Source organism: Pogoniulus pusillus, chromosome Z, assembly GCF_015220805.1.
Source record: "Pogoniulus pusillus isolate bPogPus1 chromosome Z, bPogPus1.pri, whole genome shotgun sequence".
Lineage (NCBI taxonomy): Eukaryota > Metazoa > Chordata > Aves > Piciformes > Lybiidae > Pogoniulus > Pogoniulus pusillus.
Window position 1 is genome coordinate 101261417 of NC_087309.1, and position 22839 is coordinate 101284255.

Here is a 22839-nt window from a genome sequence, read left to right on the forward strand (position 1 = left end):
CTGCCAGTGTTTACTACAAAAAGAAAACAAAACCAATGTGGAAATTTGACTAAGTATTTAGTTGGTGATTTCTCCCTCCTCTGCAGCAAATGAAGAGCACCATTCACAGCTGTGGCATGTAGGTTTCATCCTGTGTTTCTTAGGCTGTTGGTTTACAGTTGTGTTGCTGCTACTTGGCAGCTGAGGAAGCAGGTCAAGAGCTGAGGTGCTTAACCAGCATTGAGGGTACCATTCCCAGTTGTTCTGATTCAAAGAACCTGAAAGCAAGACTTATGCATGAGGCAGGGGCAATCCTTTCCCCTTCCCCTCTCAAGTTTATTTTCCAAGGTTATTCTGAACCTGGGCAAGCTAATGGGTACCCTACTGCCCCAAAAACCTTTATTGTGACCAAGAAATGGGAATAAGCAGCCCACAGTGTGAAGCATATTCGTCAGTGCCTTTTTTGCACCAAGGAAAAGGCACATCTCTGTGCTTACAGAAGGGTGGACACTGCACATTTTTAGGTCTTGGTTCTGATTAGGTGCTTAAACGTGTCCAGTGAAGGGCAACAAGGCTGGGGAGGTGGCTGGAGCACAAGCCCTACAAGGAGCAGCTGTTCAGCCTGGAGAAGAGGAGGCTGAGGGGAGACCTCATTGCTGTCTACAACTACCTGAAAGGAGGTTGTAGCCAGGCAGGGCTTGTTCTCTTCTCCCAGGCAATCAGCAACAGAACAAGAGGACACAGTTTCAAACTGTACCAGGGCAGGTTTAGGCTGGACATTAGGAAGAAATTCTTCACAGAAAGAGTGACTGACACTGGAATGGGCTGCCCGGGGAGGTGGTGGAGTCACCATCCCTGGAGGTGTTTAAAATGAGGCTGGATGAGGCACTTAGTGCCAGGGTTTAATTAATTAGAAGGGTTAGGTGATAAATTGGACTCGATGATCCTAGAGGTCTTTTCCAGCCTAATTGATTCTGTGATTCTGCTGCCTGGTCAAAGGCTTCATGCAGGTAAGATCCTTGAGGCTGGCATTGAGTTTGTGCAGGGATTGTGTTCATCCCAATGGGCAAGCCTGTGTTTAACGTTCTGTTTAGTAAGCATCTGCGAGGCTTGTTGCAGTTCTCCGGTTATGAATCCACCATTTTAATACCAGCTGTAACACCTCAGGATGTCCAGCTCTGAGAGACTTGGCATTGCATTACTTACTGATATACAGGACCATGTCTTCTTTGTACCTTTTATTTCAGGGTGACTTAGGGCAGTCAGTCAAGCAAAAGCAAAATAACAGGTTTACAGCTGAGAGACCCCCACTCTACATATGCATCTGTCACCTTTTCCCTCCAAGTGTTTACTCTGATTAAGTCTTTCCTGTTTTCCTCTTAAGTTCTGAGTACTCATATGTGCTGATGGATGTTCTTTTTTCCACTGACATGTCAGTGTATGTACTGCAGATATAACTTCTATTATGTTTCTACCTTCACTGCAGAAATGGCATGTATATTTTTCAGGTGCAACCTATCATGCAGAGCTAGTATAGGCTAAAGAAACTGGTCCACATATTTGTAGCTGTGATCTTTTCTTGTAATGCTGTTACCATCCCACCCTAAAAAAAGAAAACACTACTGAGAGAAATGTAGGTATCTTTAAAAGTCTTGTGTCTGCTAGAATTAATTAGCTGAACAGAGGAGTCTGTTTTCTTTAGGCATATTTCTGCTTACTGGGGATTTGTGTGCTTCACTTGGAAGGCAGTGTGACTGCGCCAGCTCTGTCAGTGCCCTGTAGAATCCTGCTTGAGGTCCTTCATGAGTTCCAGGTAAAGGCACCTTGTGCCAGAACAGCCTCTGCCTTTCAGTAAAGAGTAAAATGACAGCCTGGATCTGTAGCTTTTAAAAGCTTAGCATGGGAAACACTTATTGAAAATGCACTCACCTCCTTCAGGCTAGAGCACAAAACAGACCCCAGTATCCAAACACAATGTTTATTTTGTACAGAGTGCTAAACATAAATGTACATGTACATATACATATACCATAGTATCAACTTCTTCTTATCCCTCTTAGCCTCTCAGACCTCCCATGCTGCCTGATAGCTCCTTTGCTCCGTCATGCCGGCATCAAAGCCGTTCATTCGCTGCTTCTACCACTAGTCCTTTCAGAAACTGCACTGCCTACTTTACCTACACTTGTGTGGCTGCCTGGTTAGGTTACAATCACACCAAACACATGTATTAGACCTGCTCTAGCAGTCTAGCACATCCCCTTCCCCTGCAGGACTGAAGGGTTCTATTCTGAATTTTGCAGGGCATGATATCTGTTAGCTACAGACTGAAAAAGAAAAAACCTGCAAATAACCTCTTTTTTTTTTTTTTTAATAAAATAAATAAATTCCTACAATGAGAAGCTTAAAGTCCCAACTGGAAGAAATCATAAGCATCATGAACTGATCTCATGACTGACTTTGCTTTGAGCAGAAGCTTGGGATAGAGACCTCGAGGTTACTTCCATCCTGAATTGTCTACAAGCCTGTAATCTCACTAGCCAAGGAATCAGGATACCCCCAGATGACAGCAGAATGTGGTCCAAAAGACAGTATCCCTTCTGTTGTTTGTAGTTTCCTCTCCCTCATAGCAGGATAGAACCATAGAATCATAGAATCAACCAGGTTGGAAGAGACCTCAGAGATCATCCAGTCCAACCTAGCACCCAGCCCTTGCCACTCAACTAGACCATGGCACTAAGTGCCTCAGCCAGGCTTTTCTTGAACACCTCCAGGGATGGTGACTCCACCACCTCCCTGGGCAGCCCATTCCAATGCCAATCACTCTCTCTGCCAACAACTTCCTAATATCCAGCCAATACTTCCCTCGACACAACTTGAGACTGTGTCCCCTTGTTCTGTTGCTGGTTGCCTGGCAGAAGAGACCAACCCCCACCTGGCTACAACCTCCCTTCAGGTAGTTGCAGACAGCAGTGAGGTCAGCCCTGAGCCTCCTTCTCCATGCTAAACACCCTCAGCTCCCTCAGCCTCTCCTCATAGGGTTTGTGCTCCAGGCCCCTCACCAGCTTTGTCTCCCTTCTCTGGACACGTTCCAGCACCTCAACATCTCTCTTGAATTGAGGGGCCCAGAACTGGACACAGGACTCAAGGTGTGGCCTGAGCAGTGCTGAGTACAGGGGAAGAATAACCTCCCTCATCCTACAATGAACCTGAGCAGAGAGTCACCTGTCTTACACAGCCAGGCCTTCTTGGCTCCCTTAAAAAAAAATCCTCTTACACCTTCAAATGTCCATTAAAGAAAGTTGCAGGACAGATAGAGTAGGCTAGAAGGTAGGCTTGGCTTTCTGAGTGGTGAAATCTCCCAGTTTAGTTTCTATAATATTTTGGGGTAATAGAGTTCTGTGGGGGGAAAAAAAAAAAAAAAAAAAAAAAAAAGGAGGAGGAAAAAATTACCTATGCCAAAGGAATTTTGGACTCCCAGACCCATTTTTCTTATGTAAATGGTTTAGCAAGTTCCAGTGATCAGATAACTGATTGGGCCAATAAACACCTACACAAACAGTCCGCTTTACACCACTTCTGCCTCAGATGAATCTCTTCTTTTTTTTTTTTTTTCCCCCTACAGCACTTCAGATTTTGCAGGTTTTTTATCTAACTGGCTTTATTGTTTGGCCATCTTTGAAATGCCAGACTGAAATCTGCTAAGCAGCCAGAAACAAAGGAAATTTAAGGCTTCCTTGCCAGGTGTCAAATGACACATAAGGCACATCCTTTTTAAACTGGCCTAGAAGAAAAGCACATTATTCAGTATTTAACAGGTTTACACAGGAAGAATGTAAACACTTCATGTGTATACATACGTGTACCCATGCACTCTGAATGGATTTATTACTGTTTAAACCATTATATAACAAACTGTTTGAACCAGATGTGACAGTAGTGCCTTTTGGTCTTCAGACCAAGCTTGCCAGTCTATGTCATATCTTGTTACTAAAAAAAGCATGCAGTTCTCCTTACCACTTAGCAATTCTGATAATGAAGCTCACCTAAATAAATCAAGCACGCAAAACCATCTTTGCATTGTGGTTTTAGTGTTTGCATTGTTGAGTGACATTTATGTGGAAGGACAGCCCAAAGTAAATGGTGAACACTCTAGGGCCAAATTTTCCAGTGCATTCTGTAGTGCTGGGATGGTTTACTGGTGAGCATATACAACAGATCGCATGGAAAGTGTACCCTTGAGTATTTCTGTTACCTCAGTACGTCAGTAGCACTACCTGAGCCTTTAAACCTGGAGAGCACTGATGCAAGTGGTATAAAGTTGTGTGAGGCTGTGGGTTGGGTTGTTTTTTGTTGGGTTTGTGGGATTTTATTTTTTTTTTTCATTTTAAAAGTTTTTACGTTAGTTTGGAGGCAACTTCAAGTGGATTGGAGCAGTACTTTACAACAGTTCATTTTTAAATCACTGCAATTAAGTAATTTCAACTTGGAGATTATGGGGTTGCCTTAAAAGGAGAAAAATGGTAGTTCAACAAACCACGATGAATTTGAGACTATTAAGTGTTCAGCCAATTCAGAAAAGCAGACTCTCCCCTTTCCATCTGCAACAACTTGAGGCAATGACAGTTGCCTTCCTCTAATGAAAAGCCTTATCAGCAAGTGGCACACATCTTTCATCCTAGCATGCCTAGAAAGTGGAGGAAAATTCCCCAGGTGGGTGCCTTAAGTTAGACCCTTGTATCTATATTTAGACACATCAATTTCACAGGCAACTCAAACTGTCAAGCACCTGAAATTAGCAGCCTCTTTCTCCCTCCTCCTTCCCTGATCACTGTCACCTTCTCCTTGCCTTCTGCCTTATGACTTAACAAGCATTAATGAAGTGCTGTGCTGAACTGGTCTCGGAAAGAGCAAAATTGTGTGCCTTTATCTTGGATCAGTGCCCTGAACCTTTGCTTGAGAAGTGGCAGCAGAAAAGCAGGAGCAAGCAGCCTTGGATAAGGAAAGTACTTGGTAGTGCTGATCTGTCACATGCCAAAAAACATGTTTCAACACTCTATGAGCAGGTACATCTCTTGGTGTAGGTAGAGGGAGCTTTAGGTAACCATCACTGTTCAAAAGCACTCATCTTACATCTTTTTTAATATAGTTTTTTGTCAAAAGTGAAAAAGGAAAGATGAAGGCATACATAAAGTTAGAGAGGGAGAAAGAGACAATATTCTTCCACGTGCATGAATAGTGTCAATAAAAGGAGAATACAAAGTAATGGAGAATCTAACCCTGATTCAAACGTCACAGTCAGCACATCTGAAGGAGTGAGTGCCATTAGGTCTCAACAAAAGATAAGAGATTGCTGAATGCTTAGTGGCTAGAAGAGTAAGTCAGAGTAGTCTGTGTATTTTATTATCTGAAGCCTCTGAGGTCTAACGCACAGGTAGGTATCCCAAAGTGTTATTGCTGGGTGTGAGCAAAGTACTGAGTCAACTCTTGACACAGCCTGTTGAATGCTAGGTTGTGGCTGTTTCTGGTTTCACTGCCTGGAGTACAGAAGCACTGGAAGACATCTATTCATCTAATTATTACTGCTTATTTATGGTTGTATCCCATGCTGTGGTTTCTGGAATGAAAGTGCAAATCTGAGAGATGTTACAGGAATTAAAGTGAAGGCATACTGAGGCGTATTTCTAGCTAATCTGTACATGCTTGTGCAAGTAATAAGATAATTGCTATTTTTCTTTTAACTAGACCTGTTTTACAAATAATTAACATGTCCTTAATGTGCTAGGAAAGCCACTGCAAGTAACAAAGGTGAAAGTTTTTCCTGATGACCATTGAGATGCTAATTCCTGCTTAGGATACTATGGCTCTTTGAAATACTGTTTACATGTATTATTTTTGTGTGTATGTACATGTCTGTATGTCTTCTACAGGCTGGAACAAGAAATACAGAAATTAGAAAGTGAGGAATCCCAAATATCTGCCAAAGAACAAATCATTTTGGAGAAGCTAAAGGAGACTGAGAAATCCTTTGACAACTTGCAAAAGGTATATTTTAAAAAGTAGTTTTTTAAAAAAAAAAAAAAAAAACCACACCAGAAAACCCCACAAAACACATTTGGGCACAGACTGAGCCTGAGTTAGACTCTTAGCAGTGTTTGAAAGCAGCAGTGATAATTCATGCGCTTATGGGAAGATTGAGGGCAGCTGCAGAGTATATGTAGCTCAAAATAGAAGGAAAAGGACTAGAAAAGATACGGAGGTGTTAGATCTATTTTGGTTGGGTTCTTTGGATTTCCTTTTCCCACTAAAGCTTTTTTTTTTTTTTTTTTTTTTTTTGAAAAGGAATTTCAGAGACTGTCTTGATAGTTTATCTGCAGGGAAACAATGGGAGCTTTTGTCACCACTAGAAGATGCCAGCAGGATCCTGAAAGGCATTTCAAACTTCCCTGCATCCACTGTCACCCCAGAGATGGTGGCATTTGCCACAGATGCTTCTTCTGAGCACTACTACCCGCAACAAAGATCAGTGCTCTCTTTTTCGTTACACCATGTCCCTCTCCCTCAGCCTTTAATGCCACTGAAACATGAGGAGCCACATCCTCAATTGCCCATTTAAAAAAAAATAAATGAAACAAAACAAAAAACCTGACACCAAAAATGTAAAAACAAACCTAGCATAAAAGTCAAGACTTTATGCAATTTATACTGAAAGTATAAAAGATTTAACCATACTTTTTTTTTCTTTTTCTTTTTTTTTTTTTTCTTTTTTTTTTTTTCCCTTCACAGAGTTACTCACACCAGGATGGTGGTAAGTGCCTTTTTATTGTATACCTTTGGGCTTAACGAGATTTATTACTTTAGCTTTGTTGCAGAGGTTTGCAGAGAAAGGGTTTTCCCCCTTCGTTTTGTTTTCCTGGTTTATTGCTAAAGCCATTACCTTTTCCATGGGTATTGCTGCAGCGCGAACACAATTGTCACTGTTGCAGTGAAACAGTGTTGCTTTGGCGAGCTCCTTTGCTTAAGTGCACACAAGGGGAAAGAACAGCATGGATGACTTAAACCAGACGTCATACAACTTCTGTGCTATTGACCTCTTTTACCACATGGTAGCCCTGCGCTGCAGACTCCTGTCTACTTCTCTGTGGTCGATCTTCTCTATTTCATGTGCTCATGCTCTGTTCATAAGCAGTTAAATACAATGTTATGCAGGAACAGCTATTAAAATGAATGCTGCTGTCTGTGTAATAGTTCTTAGAGAATGAAGACCTCACATGAGTGGATGAGGCTGCAGTAATTCCTGATTTATGAATTCAGTGTCACACTATGTGTGATCGGTCAAAATATTGAGCTGTAAATTTAGGTGCCTGAGTGAGCAAATCATACAGCTGGTTCCCAGGAAACTAGAAAGTCTCTTGTAGTGCCTCTCCAGGACCTTTAGGAGCCAGAAAAGGGTCAAGTTTAGCTCTTCCAGCTACTGACAAAGACATGCCCAACTATACTGTCAATATAGCAGAGAAATATCCTAACATTAAAGCACTGGGACACAATGGAAGGTTAATTTGCAGTATATGAGCTGACTTGGAGGTGTCTTTCTGTTGTGATTAATATTACTTGGTAAGAGGATTTTCTTTTTTCACTTAAATACCTATTTCAGCAATTTTTACTTCTGTAGCAATATAATTCAAGGTTTACAGTAAAGCCCATTGTCAACAAAAATAACATAAAATTCAAAAATCTATATACAGTGACTCCTTCTGTTGTCTGCTGCATTAGCAAATGATAAATTGTCCACTGCACAAACAGAGAATGAATAGCTCAACAAAGAACAAATAACCCAACTGAAGATAATGACACAGTCCACCTAGTATTTGTTAATGTTTTCACCTGGCAATGTGGTATCTGCATCATTATCATCTGATCTCTTTTTATATCCAAGGAGACTTTTCTATGTATCCTTCCTCCTGGAGCATTTGAAATTGGTAACCACAAAGTGAATAAAAATTCAGAATGGTGGATACTCTGTTCCTGTGCAGAGTAAATAAAATAAAAGGAACGGTGCCTATGGGAAATAGCACCCACAGTGTGCTTTAATGACTCCTGTGAGATACAGTCTGTCTCTTCATGTGTGCTGTGATAAAACAGGAGATAAAGGGAGCCTTGTTTAGCAAAGATGAAGCAGTAGTTTCCCCAAAGCTATTTTCTTGTAGCACTTTGGCATTTCACTAGTTTCAAGAGAAGCCTCACTGCTCCCCAGATTTTGCCTCCTTTCAGTGCATCCTCCCCTCACAGACTGAGCTAGAAGCAAGGATTATTGCCAGAGAGAGAAGAGTGCTTCCAGAGCAAATGTGGAAAGTGGGGGATCACAGGGTACAGATAAGTTAAGTGGCATCTCTTTCTTTCCACATCACTTGCTTTATACATCTTTTTTCTTCCTCTTGACAGCTTGTCCTTGTGGGCTGATATAGGCCTGGGTCATCCTCTAAGCAGTAATGTAGTCTTCTCCTCGAGGGATGACCAAGGCTGCAGGCTGTCCTCTTAGCCGTCCCACTGTGAGCAGGATGTGACCATACATCTTCACACGATTAAGGCTGAGCAGGCCCTCTGTTTTCTGTTCTTTAAAACAGCCTGCAAGGGTAGCTGATTAGGCAGGAAGAACACACCTACATAGCTGGTTGCAGCCTCTTTGGTACCACAGATTTCTCTTTCCAGCAAAAAGATGTAGAGCTTGCTTTGTTGCAGAAAATCAGCTACCTGTCTGGCACCATCTGTAACACATGGTGCAGAGGAACATGGTAGGAGCCACTGGGTTGTACAGGAAGGTTGTATGATACAAACCAACATCAACCCTTTGGAGCAGTTTGCTCAACTGCTTCCGCGTCCTGAGTGGTGGCTTTGAGTCCATAAATCTCACATTAGTTTACTCTGTGTCCATCCCTTCCTTTATTCTAAACAAACACTGAAAGTGATTTATCTCATTATTATGTCCCTGCACACGTTTTTGTGCCATATATATGGCCGTGACAGTGCTTCTGAGTGCACAGAAAGAACAAATATAGGGAGTTTAGAAAGGGTGCAGGCAAAGGCTGCAAAGGTAGTGGAGAAGTAGTCGTGAGTGCCAGTGGCAGATCAAGTGACTGTGTGCTTCCTACCCTACCCAGAAAACAGCTGTGTTTATCAATGAGCATTTTCTGAGCTTGAAATCATCCAGGCACAATAAACACAAATCCCACATTTTCCAGGTTATCAAGCACACTTTACCTTCATAGATCACTGCTGAAGCTGCAGGCTGTAGCCACGTCATCTGCAGTCGTGCTTCTGCCAGCTCCTTGGTATCTTGTCACTGGCAAGCTGCCCACTAAACAAGGCCAGAGATGGTGCTAGGAGTTACATTAGTTTGTTGCTGCTCAGGTCTGTAGTCAAACCCAGACATTCTGTAGAGCTACAACACATGAACTTCATGAGAAAATGGTGAGGACAAAGCTCTTACTTTGCATATATGTACGTTTATGGCCCTATGTATATATAAAGTACAAGCCACATTAAAATCTGATATAAATCCCTTGACTGCTGAAATTTACCTCAGGGGTAAATTAATCCTCTGCATCTTTGGCCATCTGTATGCAAACTACATATTGCTACTTCAGTCAACATACAACAGCCACAGTTAGAGCAACTCTAGAGTTTACACAAACCTTTGTTGGCATTTGGTATGTATTAGTATTTGCCTGACAGAAGTGCAGCACTAGAAACCTGGCCTGCATCGTTTAGGTCCCAGTGCATCACTCAGAGGCTCTTTGTCTCCTCTGATCTTGACCAGCTGTGCAGGCCAACAGCAAAACAGACAAGCATGTCCTCAGAGGAGCCAAAAACAGATCTTCCCAGAGTGTTTTCCATGTGTCTTGTAGAGACTCTTTAGCAAATGCTTTTGAGTTGTAGGGGTTTAGGTAACTAATTTAATCCACCACAGTTCAAAATGCCACAGTTGTAGCACCTCTGACAACCTGAGTACAACCTGTTGACCACCACCCTTTGAGTGCAGCCTGTTAGGCAATTTTGTACCCATCCTGCAGCCCACTCATCCAATCTCTGTCTTGCCAGTTCGTCCAGGAGAAGACTGTCAGAAGACAGTGTGAAAACCTTTGCTGAAGTCTGTGTAAACAACATCCTCTGCTCTTCCCACGTGGGCAGGTGTTCATTTGTTGCAGAAAGTTAGTCTGGTATGACTAGGCTGGCTTTTCCCAATCACCTGTTTCATGTGGTTCATAGGAATCTAGGAAGATTCACTCCCTCGCTTTCCAGGAGATGAAGCAAGACCAATGGGCCTGTAGTTTCCTGCATCTTCTTTTGGTCCCTTCCCATAGATGAATGCTACATTTTTCCTTCTTCCAGTTGTCAGGGATGTCCCCTGAGCTCCATAGCTTTCAAACACCACAGGCAGCAATCTTTGCAACAAAGTCAGCCTCTCCTCTTAACACCGTGGTGCAGATTACAACCCTGCCCATGGATTTATTTGGATTGAGCCCTTGCAAGAGGCCATAGACCAGCCCTTTTCCCACTACTGGCAGGTCAACACATGGGTTGTCACAGCTGCTTGATCTTGCAATCTGCCTTGTCAGAATTGCTAGTGACTGCCCTGTGTAGTAATTAACCATTATCTTCTCTGGGGTTTTGCTTACTAATCACAAACCTGAAGAACTCTTTCTGTACTTGACATATTTGGTCAATTTCAGTTCTAGCTGAGAGTTAAACTTCTTGGCTGCATCCCTAAATGCCCTAGCAAGGTTCTTGTAGTCCTCAGGCTATTTGTCTGCCTTTCCATAACTAGTATGATTCATTTCTGCTTTTAATTACACCTAAAGCTCATAGTTAAACCAGGGTTTTCTTTTGTTCAAGCTTCTACCTTTCTCTTTGTAGAGGGTGGACCATTCTTGTGCTTTCAACAGGCACTCTTGAAGAACTCCTAGGACTCACAAGCTCCTTCACACTCTATGGATGCTTCCAGTAGAATCTCTTGCAGCTGGGCTCTGAGTGTATTGATGTTGGCATTTCTGAAATTTGAGTTTTGGCCTGCTACTGGTCTTCAGTGTGCTTATCAGAATCTTAAGCTCCACAATGTCGTGGTCACTGTATTTAAGACTATTATTGGTAGTTACAGGATCATAGAATCATAGGATGTGAGGGGTTGGAAGGGACCCAAAGAGATCATTGAGTCCAACCCCCCTGCCAGAGCAGGACAGTACTATCTAACACAGATCACAGAGAAACACATCCAGACAGGCCTTGAAACTCTCCAGAGAAAGAGACTCCTGTCCTCCCTGGGGAGCCTGTTCCAGTACTCTGGGACCCTTACAGTAAAGAACTTCCCCCTTGCATTGAGGCGGAACCTCTTGTGCTGCAATTTACACCTGTTGATCCTTGTCCTATCCCAGGGAGCAAGTGAGCAGAGCCTGTCCCCCTGCTCCTGGCCAGTCTTCAGGTACTTATAAACATTCATCAAATTCCACCTAAGTCTTCTTTTCTCCAGAGTAAAACCCCCAGGTCCCTCAGCCTCTCCTCATAAGCCATGCCCTCCTGTACCGTAGTCATCCTCATAGCCCTCCACTGGACCGTCTCCAGAAGATTCCTGTCCCACTTAAACTGGGGAGACCAAAACTGAACACAGTATTCAAGATGAGGTCTCACCAGGGCAGAGTAGAGGGGGAGGAGAACATCCCTTGATCTGCTGCACACACTCCTCCTTATACACCCCAGGATCCCATTGGCCTTCTTGGCCACAAGGGCACATTGCTGTGCCATGGTTAACTTGGTATCCACCAGGACCCCCAGGTCCCTCTCCACAGGGCTGCTCTCCATCAGATCACCTCCCAGCCTGTACTGGTGCAGTTTATTATTCCTCCCCAGGTGCAGGACTCTGCACTTGTCCTTGTTGAACTTCATCTGGTTCCTCTGTGCCCAGCTCTCCAGTCTGTCCAGGTCTCTCTGGATGCTGCATAGCCTTCAGCTGTATCAGCCAAGCCTCCCAGCTTGGTGTCATCAGCAAACTTGCTGAGCAGACTCTGTGCCCTCATCAATGTCACTGATGAAGATGCTGAACAGGACTGGCCCCAGCACTGATCCCTGGGGGACACCACTGGTCACAGCTCTCCAGCTAGACCTGGCACCATTGATCACCACCCTCTGAACTCTATCTTGTAACCAGTTCCTAACTCACCTCACTGTCGGCTCCTCCATCCCACACTTCCTCAGCTTGCTCACTAAAATGTCATGGGAGAGAGTGTCAAAGGCCTTGCTAAGGTCAAGGTAGACTACATCCACTGGTTTCCCTGAATCTACCCATTCAGTTATGGCAACATAAAATGCTATCAGGTTAGTCAAGTATGACTTCCCCTTGGTAAATCCATGCTGACTACTCCTGATAACCTTCTTCTTTTCCAAGTGCCTTGAGATGCCCTCCAGCAGGAGCTGCTCCATCATGTTTCCAGGGATGGAGGTGAGGCTGACTGCTTGATAGTTCCTTGGAACCTCTTTCTTGCCCTTTTTGAAGACTGGAGTGACATTGGCTCTCCTCCAGTCCTCAGGCATCTCTCCTGTGTGCCACGATTTGGCAAAGATGATGGAGAGTGGCAGAGCAATAACATGAGGCAGTTCTCTCAGCACTCTTGGGTGCATCTCATCAGGGCCCATGGACTTGTGAATGTTTAATTTGTGTAACTGATCCCTAACCCAGTCTGCACTGACCAGTGAGGAGGGTTCTCTCCTCCAGGCTTCCTCTCCTTCATCCAGGGTCTGGAGTACACAGTGGAGTTCAGCCTTAGGTGTACAGACTGAAGCAAAGAACACATTCAGCAACTCTGCCTTCTCTGCATCCCCAGTTGTCAAGGCTGCCTCCTCGTTCAGCAGTGCCCCCACACCTTTCCTGTTCTTCCTTTTTCTACTGATGCTTTTGAAGAAGCTCTTCTTGTCCTGTTTTGCTTCCTTTGCCAGATTCAGTTCTGAGAGGGCTTTGCCCTTGTTGCTTTCCTACAAGCCCTAACTACTTCTCTATAGTTCTTCCAAGTGACCAATCCCTTCTTCCATGAGTTGTAAGATTCCTTCTTCCCTGAGATTTCCTTCAGGAGCTCCTTATTCAACCATGCAGGTCTCCTAGCACATCTACCTGATTTTTTATTCAGGGGAACACACCTGGCTTGAGCTTGGAGGAAGTGGTCTTTAAAAATTAACCAACTTTCTTGGGCTCCTTTACCCTCCAGAGCCTTAGCCCATGGCTAAGCATGTCCCTGAAGAGCACAAAGTTAGCTCTGCAAAAGTCCAGAGCTGCAATTCTACTTGTTGGTCTGATTCTACCCTGTAGAATGCTAAACTCCACCATGTCATGATCACTGTCCCCAAGGCTGTTCCCGACCTTAATGTCCTCAACCAGTCCCTCTTCATTAGTTAATACAAAGTCCAGCAGTGCACCTCTCCTTCTTGGTTCCTCCACTACCTGCATCAAGAAGTTATAATTGATACACTGCAAGAGCCTTTTGGACTTTCTGTGGCTGGCTGGTTATAATCTTCCCAGCCAGGAAGTTGTTAAGTCTTCTCAGTTTACAAGCAGTAAATCTAGCAATGCACTGTTTCTAGTCAGTATGTTTGGCATCTGTAAGAGAGAGCAGTCCTCAGTGTGTTCCTGGAACCTGATGCACAGCTTATGCACCTTTTTAAGAATTGTTTTCCCAACCTGTATCTGGGTATTTTAAGCTCCCACATCAGAAGCAGGTTCCTTTAGCACCCAAAGTAAGATTTTGTTGGCTTTGTCATCGTGGCTGGGAGGTCAGTAACAGATGCCTAACAAAAGATCCCTCTTGGTGACGATCCTTCTAATCTTGATGCAAAGATGTTCCTTCAATAGATGTCACTTAGTCTCCAGAATGCTCTTCTATACATTCAGGTCTCTCTTTCACATAGAGTACAGCTGCCCCTCCTTTTCTTCCCTTCCTACCTTTCTGGAAGTGTTTTAAGCCATCTATTGTGGTCTTCCCCTTTTGGAAGTTTTCCAACCAAGTTTCCTGTGACAAACTGAGCACAGGGCTCTAATTCCTCATGCTTGTTGCCCAGATTACATACAATGACACACATGAACTTGAGGTGGATTAATCTAGCATTCTTGCTTCTAGAAAGGGCTGGGGAGTGTTTCTTGCTGCTCTGGTGTTAGCGCTCATCCATCCTGATGCTGAGGACCCTTCCACCCAAGTCCACTAGTTTAAAGCACGATTCAGTAACTCAGAGCCAGGCTGTTCTACTTTTAGAAAAACCTCCATTCATGGTCTTACAAATGTGGTGGGAGGGTCATAATCTCTGTTCCCTCTGGCATAGCCCCATGGACCCCCAAAGGGTTTCTCAAGTGGAAAATCCAATCCCTAGAAGCTGTTATCTGCAGAAGAACTACCACTAATGTTAGCGGTTAGTCAGGCTTTCTAAAGGTAATCCAGTCTTTGGAAAATGAGCTTGACTGACATTTGGCCACAAGCTTCTGCGTGGGAGCTATTCTGGGCAGTCTGAAGGTTCAGGTTTGTGTAAGTGCCCTTGAAGGATTACCTTGGCCCATACATTTTCCCAAGCACTTACCTGTCTGGTAATGTGGAATAGCTCCATAGTTCTAAAACACAGTTTGTTGTAAGTAGTACAAAAAGCCAAAGGACACGTTTTATGGCATCCTTAGGTATTAATTACTCATCAAAGACTGAAATGAAGATGCCAAACAGAGTCAGTTCAAATGCTTTAATTTATGTTCTGTATTACTTCTCCTGTGAATGAAATGCTATTCTGTGGCTCATCCACTCCTTGCAACATCGACCTCTCACATACCTTTTAAAGGTTCTAAGTGAAAACAAACCTTTGTTGTTAGTGAGATAAATGGCAATGAGCATGCTCCTTTGATTTTGCAGGGGGGTGAAACATGAACTGGCAGAATTAGTTAAACCTCAGCTTCTTTCAGTCACATACAAATGGCTTCAGGAAAAAGTACATGAGAATCACTCTCATACCCTCACATCGCCTTCTCAGGACAATAGTGAGAGATTATCAGGAGCCCTGAAGCTGATCTTTTAATATTTTGTTCTAAGTACCATCCATAGGAGTTACCAAACTGAGTCAGCATTCACGAACACCTAGCACTTACCTAGGTATTGTCAGCTTTCTAAGGTCCACAGTCATGTACAATATCAAAGTGGGATTTTCACCACCCAGCTGTACAACTGATCTTGCCAGGATGATCAGCACAGTTTGCTGTATGTGCACTTGGGAAAAATGAACACTTGCAAAAGATTTTGCCTCCTGCAGTGTCCTGAGATGACAACTGTACCCTAAGTATACCTATTTGTTCTCACAAACTGCAAAGTAAGTAAGGACTATTAGCTAAGCAGCACAAGTATGCATTGACTTAACTCACACACGGACAGGTAGGTCAGTCACTCAAGCCACTGAATCAGTGTGTACTGAAACTATTGTTCCAAGGTGAATAACTACTAAATTTCTGCCCTTTCCAGAACACAAAGTGCCTTCTTATTCTGAACCACAAACACAGTCACTTCTTCCTTCTGCAAAATTGCTTCGTTTTTCAATAAAGGCCTTCTCATTTGCTGGTCATATTTCCCAGAACAAGAACACCAAGCATTATACCAATTTTTCATCACAGGCAAAGAACCCTGCAAAATAAAGCAGCAGTTGCTGGCCACTGCTCAATCAGCTGTGTCCTAAACAATTATTTTTCCTAAGGTCTGCTGTTAAAAATAAAAAAGGTTTGAGAAAACAGTATGCATTGAAAATGCCCTTTGTCCAGTGAAGGAGGAAACAAAGCAATATTTCTTTGGCCAAGTTTTTTTGTTTGGTTGGTTTGGGTTTTGGTTTGGTTTGGTTTTTTTTCAAATTTGTCTGCTCATTAACTGAACTTCCATACTAACTTCTTGGCTTTCTGGAATCAATTTATGCTGTGCCTCTATGCAATCCTCCTCTGGCAAAGGAAGAAGGAAAGGGGTCCTCCTTACCTGAGTCATCTACATGCAGAGATGGAGTGTCTCCTTGGGTACTGCAACTATCTCCCTGGACCAAACAGCACTGGTGGCCACTGCAGGCTGTTAAAGTAGTAAAATAATTTCACTAATACCAGGGCAAAGTTTCCTGCCAAAGTAACAGACCTTGGGATTAGGTGTACCATGTCGTGTCTTTGCTGAGGATACTACCAACTGTAGGGTTTTATTCTCTCAAATGGGTGTTAACTCACAGGGAGTGTGATGAAAGTATCTCACTTCACTACATGCAGCCAAGCAGAACATTTCATTTACTCTCTATTTTCACTACTTCACTTTTATGGTATGCACTGATCTTCCAATCTCACCTGTGTGTAACAAGAAGCCCCAGGAAAGGTGCGTCCTACCCTGACACATGGAACAGGCCATGCCAAGGGCTTGACAAATTAAACATTGTACCAGCAAGGTACCCTTGGAGGAAAAAGAGTGCTGTGTTTCTCATGAGATAGGATCTTATTTTTTAACAGAAATTTAACTGTTTCCATACAAAACTGGAAGCATTTCCAGATGTGATTTTTTTTTTAATAGTTTTTTTTTTTTTTCTGTGCACATCACTGCTCTGAGCTCTACTCTTCTGAGCTCTGGGGGTTCCTTCCAACTCCTAAAATCCTGTGATTAGCTAAATTTCAGCATTAGGAGCAAAAAAAAAAAAAATCAAATGCTCATTCAGTAATATCAGAAACAACCAGTGCAAAAGAGCTGGCCTTTCATGCAGTTCAGTCAACACTAGCTCAGCCACCAAATGCTACCAGAATATAGGGTACCTACCTGTATTTAAAGCAGCCACAAAATATCTCCTGGTAAATATAGGGTACCTACCTGTATTCAAAGCAGCCACAAAATATCTCCTGGTAAATATTTTTCATGTCCTGGTAGATGTCTTTAGTGTCTCTCCTCAAAAAAAAACCCACATGTTTAGGTCATACTTGAAGAATCATAAGCTCAAATGTAAGGCAAGTGTATTCTTTAAGACAGATTTCTACTAGTTCAGGATTTGTTAGTGATGACACTGCAGAATTGACAGGCACTTAGTACTACCTAAAGGTCACAACAGGCTCCCTGCCCATCATCTCTTGTAGATAGGGGTGAGTATCAAAATGAAGGTGACAGCCTCCTTTTGCTGGTGCCCGGTGACAGGACAAGGAACAGCAGGTGCAAGCTAGGACACAGGAGGTTCCACCTCTATCTGAGGAGGCACATCTTTATGGTGAGGGTAGCAGAGCACTGAAACTGGCTTCCTAGAGAGGTTGTGGGCTCTCCTTCTCTGGAAACTTTCAAAACCCACCTGGATGCTTTCCTTTGCAGCCTGCCCTAGGTGATCCTGCTTTGGCATGGGGGTTGGACTTGATGATCTCTGGAGGTCCCTCCCAACCCCTGACATGGTGTGATCCTGCCTTTAGCCAAATTTCAGCATTACAGACAAAAAGTCAGATGCTCACTCAATAATACTAGAAACAACTAGTGCAAAAGAGCCTGCCTTTCATGCAGTTCAGTCAACACTAGCTCTTTCAGGCTTTTATATCTGTATTTGAAATGTCATGAATATCATGTTAGCTTTGCTCCTTACCTTCTCCCTCTCTCCACCCTATTTTACAAGTCACAGACTTGATGAATCCAGAACCTCCTGACAAATAATTTTATGTATTCAACTGACATAAGGTTTGAGTCATCTGGACCCATTCCCTCCTGCCTCAGCTAGTCTATTGAACACCAATCACACGACAATGACTTTGCACTTTGTTTGCTTTGATCCAATTATCTAGAACAAAGCTCCAGTGACTATTGTCGGGGCTGACAACACTCTGCTGTCTAAGCAATGAAGCCACTGGGGTTCGTAACACGAATCTAACTGTTTCCTGTTCTCTGACACCAGATGCAGTAAATTACATTTACTCCCAGATCCCTGAACTCCCAACCCTCTATTCACGAACGGCAGAGCCAGTTCCTGGGTGGGACGGAGCAAGCAGAGTAGCTGGTAAGTCTCAAGGAACAAAGTATTATACTACTAGTCCAGTAGCCATGAACTTTTTTTGTTATATTACCTTAATGGGTCTGGTGTTCCGGTATCATTTAAATGCCAGGAAATGCCTTGTTCCATGTTTTGTAAATAAGTCAAGGCTTTTTGAGCAGCTGTGAGTACTCTCGAAACAATGTAGATGAAATACAAACAAGTATCATAGGAAACATGTCCGGTTTTTTTCTTACATGGTAACATTCAGTTGTTTCCATCTCTTGCTGATATAAGGTATCTAGGCCAAGTTGTTTTTTTTTTTCCCCCTCATCCTTTGTACCCATGCAAATCCCGTTTAGAAGAATGAGGCAGGCAGGAACTCACACGATCTCATATGTGCTTCAAAAGTTTGTGTCATTTTCTCTTATTTCTATGCCATTCCACTTGGGGAAAAGATGTGGAAAGCTATCTTATTTCTATGCCATTCCTCTTGGGGAAAAGATGTGGAAAGCTATCTTATTTCTATGCCATTCCTCTTGGGGAAAAGATGTGGAAAGCTATCTTATTTCTATGCCATTCCTCTTGGGGAAAAGACGTGGAAAGCTATCTTATTTCTATGCCATTCCTCTTGGGGAAAAGACGTGGAAAGCTATGGCATGTTTTGCGCTTGGAGTCATACAGAGAATTTTCTAACGCTTTTCTGGTGGAGTATGTCTCTTAACTGTAACGATGTGGTTGTTAAAAGACAGATATTTTTTCTTATTTTCAACGTCCTTCTTTTCCAAATGATGTACGTCCTATTTCAAGACCAAATTTTTGGTGTCTGCTTAAGAGGTCTCTGGAGGAGTGGGAAAGAAAAGTGGCTTATTTGAAGAATGGGTTAACAAGCATAGCAATGCAATGCTTACAGCAAAGACACTGTACATAGCTCTGGGATTTGTCCTTTTGTTCTGAAGTTCTGTTGCAAGCCATTTCAAAAATGTCCCTTCCACCAGTGCTTACCCTGGTCTGCCTTAAAAGCAAACTTTTCCCTGTGTGTTTTGTGCCATTTTGTCAGCACCAAGGAGACAGTAATTTCTTTCATTCTTTGGATGACCCAGAAGCCTTGTCCATGTAGTCTTCTATGAGTATATCTTGTGTGTGTATGTGTATGTGTGCAAAACATTGAAGGAAAAGCACCAGTATATGTGCTTACAGGTAGACTGTAAGAAAACATCTTAAAAAAAAAAAAAAAAAAAAAAAAAAGCTCAAAGTTGGTTATTTATTTATGTATTTGTTTGTTTTTAAGAACAGCCCCTGAATTCACACAACAAACAGAACCCAGATCTTTTCATCTCCATGGTGGGAACTTGTCATGAAGCACTGCATCACGTTACACTGTAATTAAAGCTTGTACAGAAAACTTGTACTTGTTAATACTGCCAGTCATCTTTAAGTATTGTTTTCGGTGTCAAGTCTATTGTCAGATAGTTTTACATTTTATAAATAGAGCTCATTTGGTATCAAATAAGCCCTGGTTAGATGCAGACAGTTTAGAGATCAGCATTAGCTAATTTTCCCAGCTACTCCGGCATTCTGGGCTGCTAAGTTTTCCTGCAGAGCATGAACATTATGCACACGAGCAGATAAGTCAGGTTCTGTTACTCACTTCTCCCATGGCAATGCATTTCACTGGCAGCTCTCTAAGAAACTCGTGGCTGTTTATTCACTGGCTTGCACAAGTAGCTTTTATGTGATCCCTGAGGAAGGACATAAACTGCACGTTATGCTAATGTCTAAAAAAAAAAAAAAACAGAAAGGAAACCTGCTGCTGAAATCATGGTGAAAGAAATATGTTGATGGTGGCAAATGCTTAAACAGATTAGCTGAACATAAAATACCTAAGATCCACACCTAACTTTCTAGATCAGATCAGCTAGTGGGGTAGAGTCTTCCAAGCTGTACTGCAACTTGTTGCCCCAAGTCTTCATAATAACTTGTTGCCATTTACCAGTACTCTATACCATAGATGTAAAGATGTATTTTTCAACTCTTGTTAAATATAGCCAGTTACACATGATTTAATTATTAGATGTTGCCCATCAGCTTCTGAATTCAGGCCTACTATACAAGTCTTCTGTGCAGTCTGGCAGATTGCATCCTCTTCTGCACTGAAACTTTGTGAAATAGCATGGCCCTCAACTATTTCACAAGAAAATCAGCAGCCTTCACTGAAAAGTCATAACACAGATAATTTATTCTATTTATTTCATTTTTAAGACAAGGAGAAACACAGGATCTCCAGAGGAGCTCAGAATGCCACTTCTTACCAAGAAAATAGCAGATGGCCAGTCAGTGGGCTGTCCACTGCCTTCTCTGCAGTGCTGTAGTGCTCAGGACAAGTGAGGAACTTCCACTGAACAGAGATGATTTTATGGATGTGCTGTTCATCCCTTATGGTTGAGCTTTGCCTTTTGTTCAGCTGGCTACCACTCAAAACCCTGCCAGTGTTTCAGGTGTAACATCTTCACCATATGTTAGCCAACCTCTTCTTTTACCTCTATAATGCTGGGAGTCATTGAACTGTGCCTGCCTGAGCAGCCCTGGCAAGGTCAATCATTGATGACGACAGCCCACTCATCCAAGGCCCAGGAGTCCAGCCAACCCCTTCACTCAAGAAACTACCCCTAGAATGGGACAAGTTCCATGACTTATTTGTGCCACTTGCATGCTTCTATCTCATTACCTCTATAACTTGGATTAAAGGTTTCAGAGCAGAGGTACATTCACGAGACTTGAAAAGCATTTGCTCTCTTGAGCTGAGAGAGTCCAAAGCAGGTGGTTTGCCAGCTGCTCTCTGAGTCTGTAGTCTACTATAGTTGGTCAGAACAAGGTGCTTTAGGGCTTAATTGCTACCAGCTCTGGGGCCACATTGCTAAGTTAAAGGTAGAACCTGATGATCTTCAAGGTCACTCCCAACCAAAATGATTCTATGACTCTATGAAAAAAAGTTTTTTACTCTATGAAAAAGGTTTTTTACTTATTTCCAGCCTAAATCTCCCCTGTTTCCATCCATGCCAGCTACCTCCTCTTCTCCTGCCACACACTTTGGAGCAGAGCCCCACTCTCACACCCACGGCCTCCTTCTGGATGCTCAGACTGCTGTGGGATGACCAGGCATATAAACTCCAGCACAGGGAGGGAAATCAGAAAAGTGATGTACCTGCTTTGTTGTGAAAATGGGCATCCTGTGCACAGGGTGATGACGGATATGGACACAGATGGTCCATGAACCTCCTAATGCAGTGGTAAAACGCAGTCCTTAAGGATATTCCTGTAGCCTGCAACAGCCAAAGCAAGACCTCTGCTTTTGCAGGGATCCAACTTTCAGCAAAGCCTGTCTGTCAGAGGTAGCAATGCTCCTTCTCTCATCAGCACTTCTCACCTCAGGATCCATATAGGTGTTCATGTGGCAGCTGCGCTTGACCTAACAGCCTTGCCAGGGCTACACAAGTTCTGAGCAGATGCATGTGGCACGTGAATAGACAGACACCCCATCCCACCCCTCCTCCCTCCCTTGTTTGGTTGGGCTGCCTGTCAGACTGCACTCCTGGGGAGAAGAGGTGCCCACTTCACAGGTGCCAGCATATACCCACCCAGCAATACATTATGTTTTTGTCTACAGCTGTAGGGATGATCATGGCACGTGTCACAATAAACTTCCTGTTGCCAATGAAATACTTTGCTTTAAAGACACAGGGAAAAACAAATCAACAGGATGTGAATAATATGACCGAGGGAGTATATTAAATCAGAGTAATTTTTCTTTATGTTTGTAATGTTTTTAATACAAGCATAACAAGCAACACTGGTTCTTGGGGCAAGGATATTCTGTATTTTCTTGAACATAAGTCAGGGGAAAAAAGCCAACACATCAGTTTGTGGTGTCTCCAGGTAAGACAGATCATGATTACACCATTGAGGCTCGTTGCTGGAAATGATCACCGTAAGTTTCATAAACATTTGTCACTGCCTGTGGTAATTTGTAATTAAGTGTCTGTGGATGTCTGTCCAGGAGCCAAAATGTCTTCATCTGCATACAAGGAATGCTTAAACAGATGAGCACGTCTGGAAAATCTGTGAGATCTTTGAACATTTTTCTCTCAAAGGTTGTGTAGTGAGATGCCACCATACCTCAAATGGGTGTTACAGCAATGCAGACTGACTCTCTGTTCCTTACTCTGTGGTCTCCACAATTCTCATCCTGTTACTGCGTCCTTTTGAACTGCTAGAAAAGTTTGTTTGCACTCTAAAGCAGCATCCCTCACACACATGCTTTTACCTGTTCTTTCATGATGCTTTGAAAATCAGTTCATTATTACTTTTTTTTTTTTCCTTCACTTTCAGCAATGGTGCTTAGGGCCTATTGCAAATAAATGAGGGAGCAACTCTTGGCCATTTCAAACATTCTCTTAACCTGCAATTACAGGTCACTGTCAATGTCTTGGTGTGGAAGCTAAGAGATTTTCCCTGCTATGCGTCTGTGGGAAAAACTGTCCCATTCTAATGTGCTTTTGTTTCCTTACCTGTAGAGTAGGGGTAAACAGTATTTCTTCACCTCTCTATAATGTTTTGAATGCTACAGATGGAAGAGTTAAGCAAGAGCAAGCATTGATAATAAAACAGTTTGATTGTTATCTGCAGCAAACAAAACTTATTACCATCTAACTGCCAGTTTGATGGCAGAGAAGAGAGTTGAGAGGCTCCTGGAGAGGAGTTCTCTCTGAATTTTTGAGGCAAGTTCAGAGTGTAAAGACTGAGGGCAACCTGCATGCTTTTCACTTCACTTTCTCTAAATTACACCTA

At 42.9% G+C, this 22839-nt stretch overlaps 1 protein-coding gene across 1 annotated transcript in view; it reads left to right on the top strand.

The window, feature by feature from the left end:
* Window positions 1-22839, top strand: part of PALM2AKAP2 (PALM2 and AKAP2 fusion) — a 340888-nt gene that overhangs the window by 142827 nt on the left and 175222 nt on the right. The window contains exons 4-6 of the mRNA XM_064176851.1: window positions 5907-6021; window positions 6763-6784; window positions 17917-18018. Coding sequence (XP_064032921.1) covers window positions 5907-6021; window positions 6763-6784; window positions 17917-18018 — 239 coding nt within the window. The remainder of the gene's footprint in view (window positions 1-5906; window positions 6022-6762; window positions 6785-17916; window positions 18019-22839) is intronic.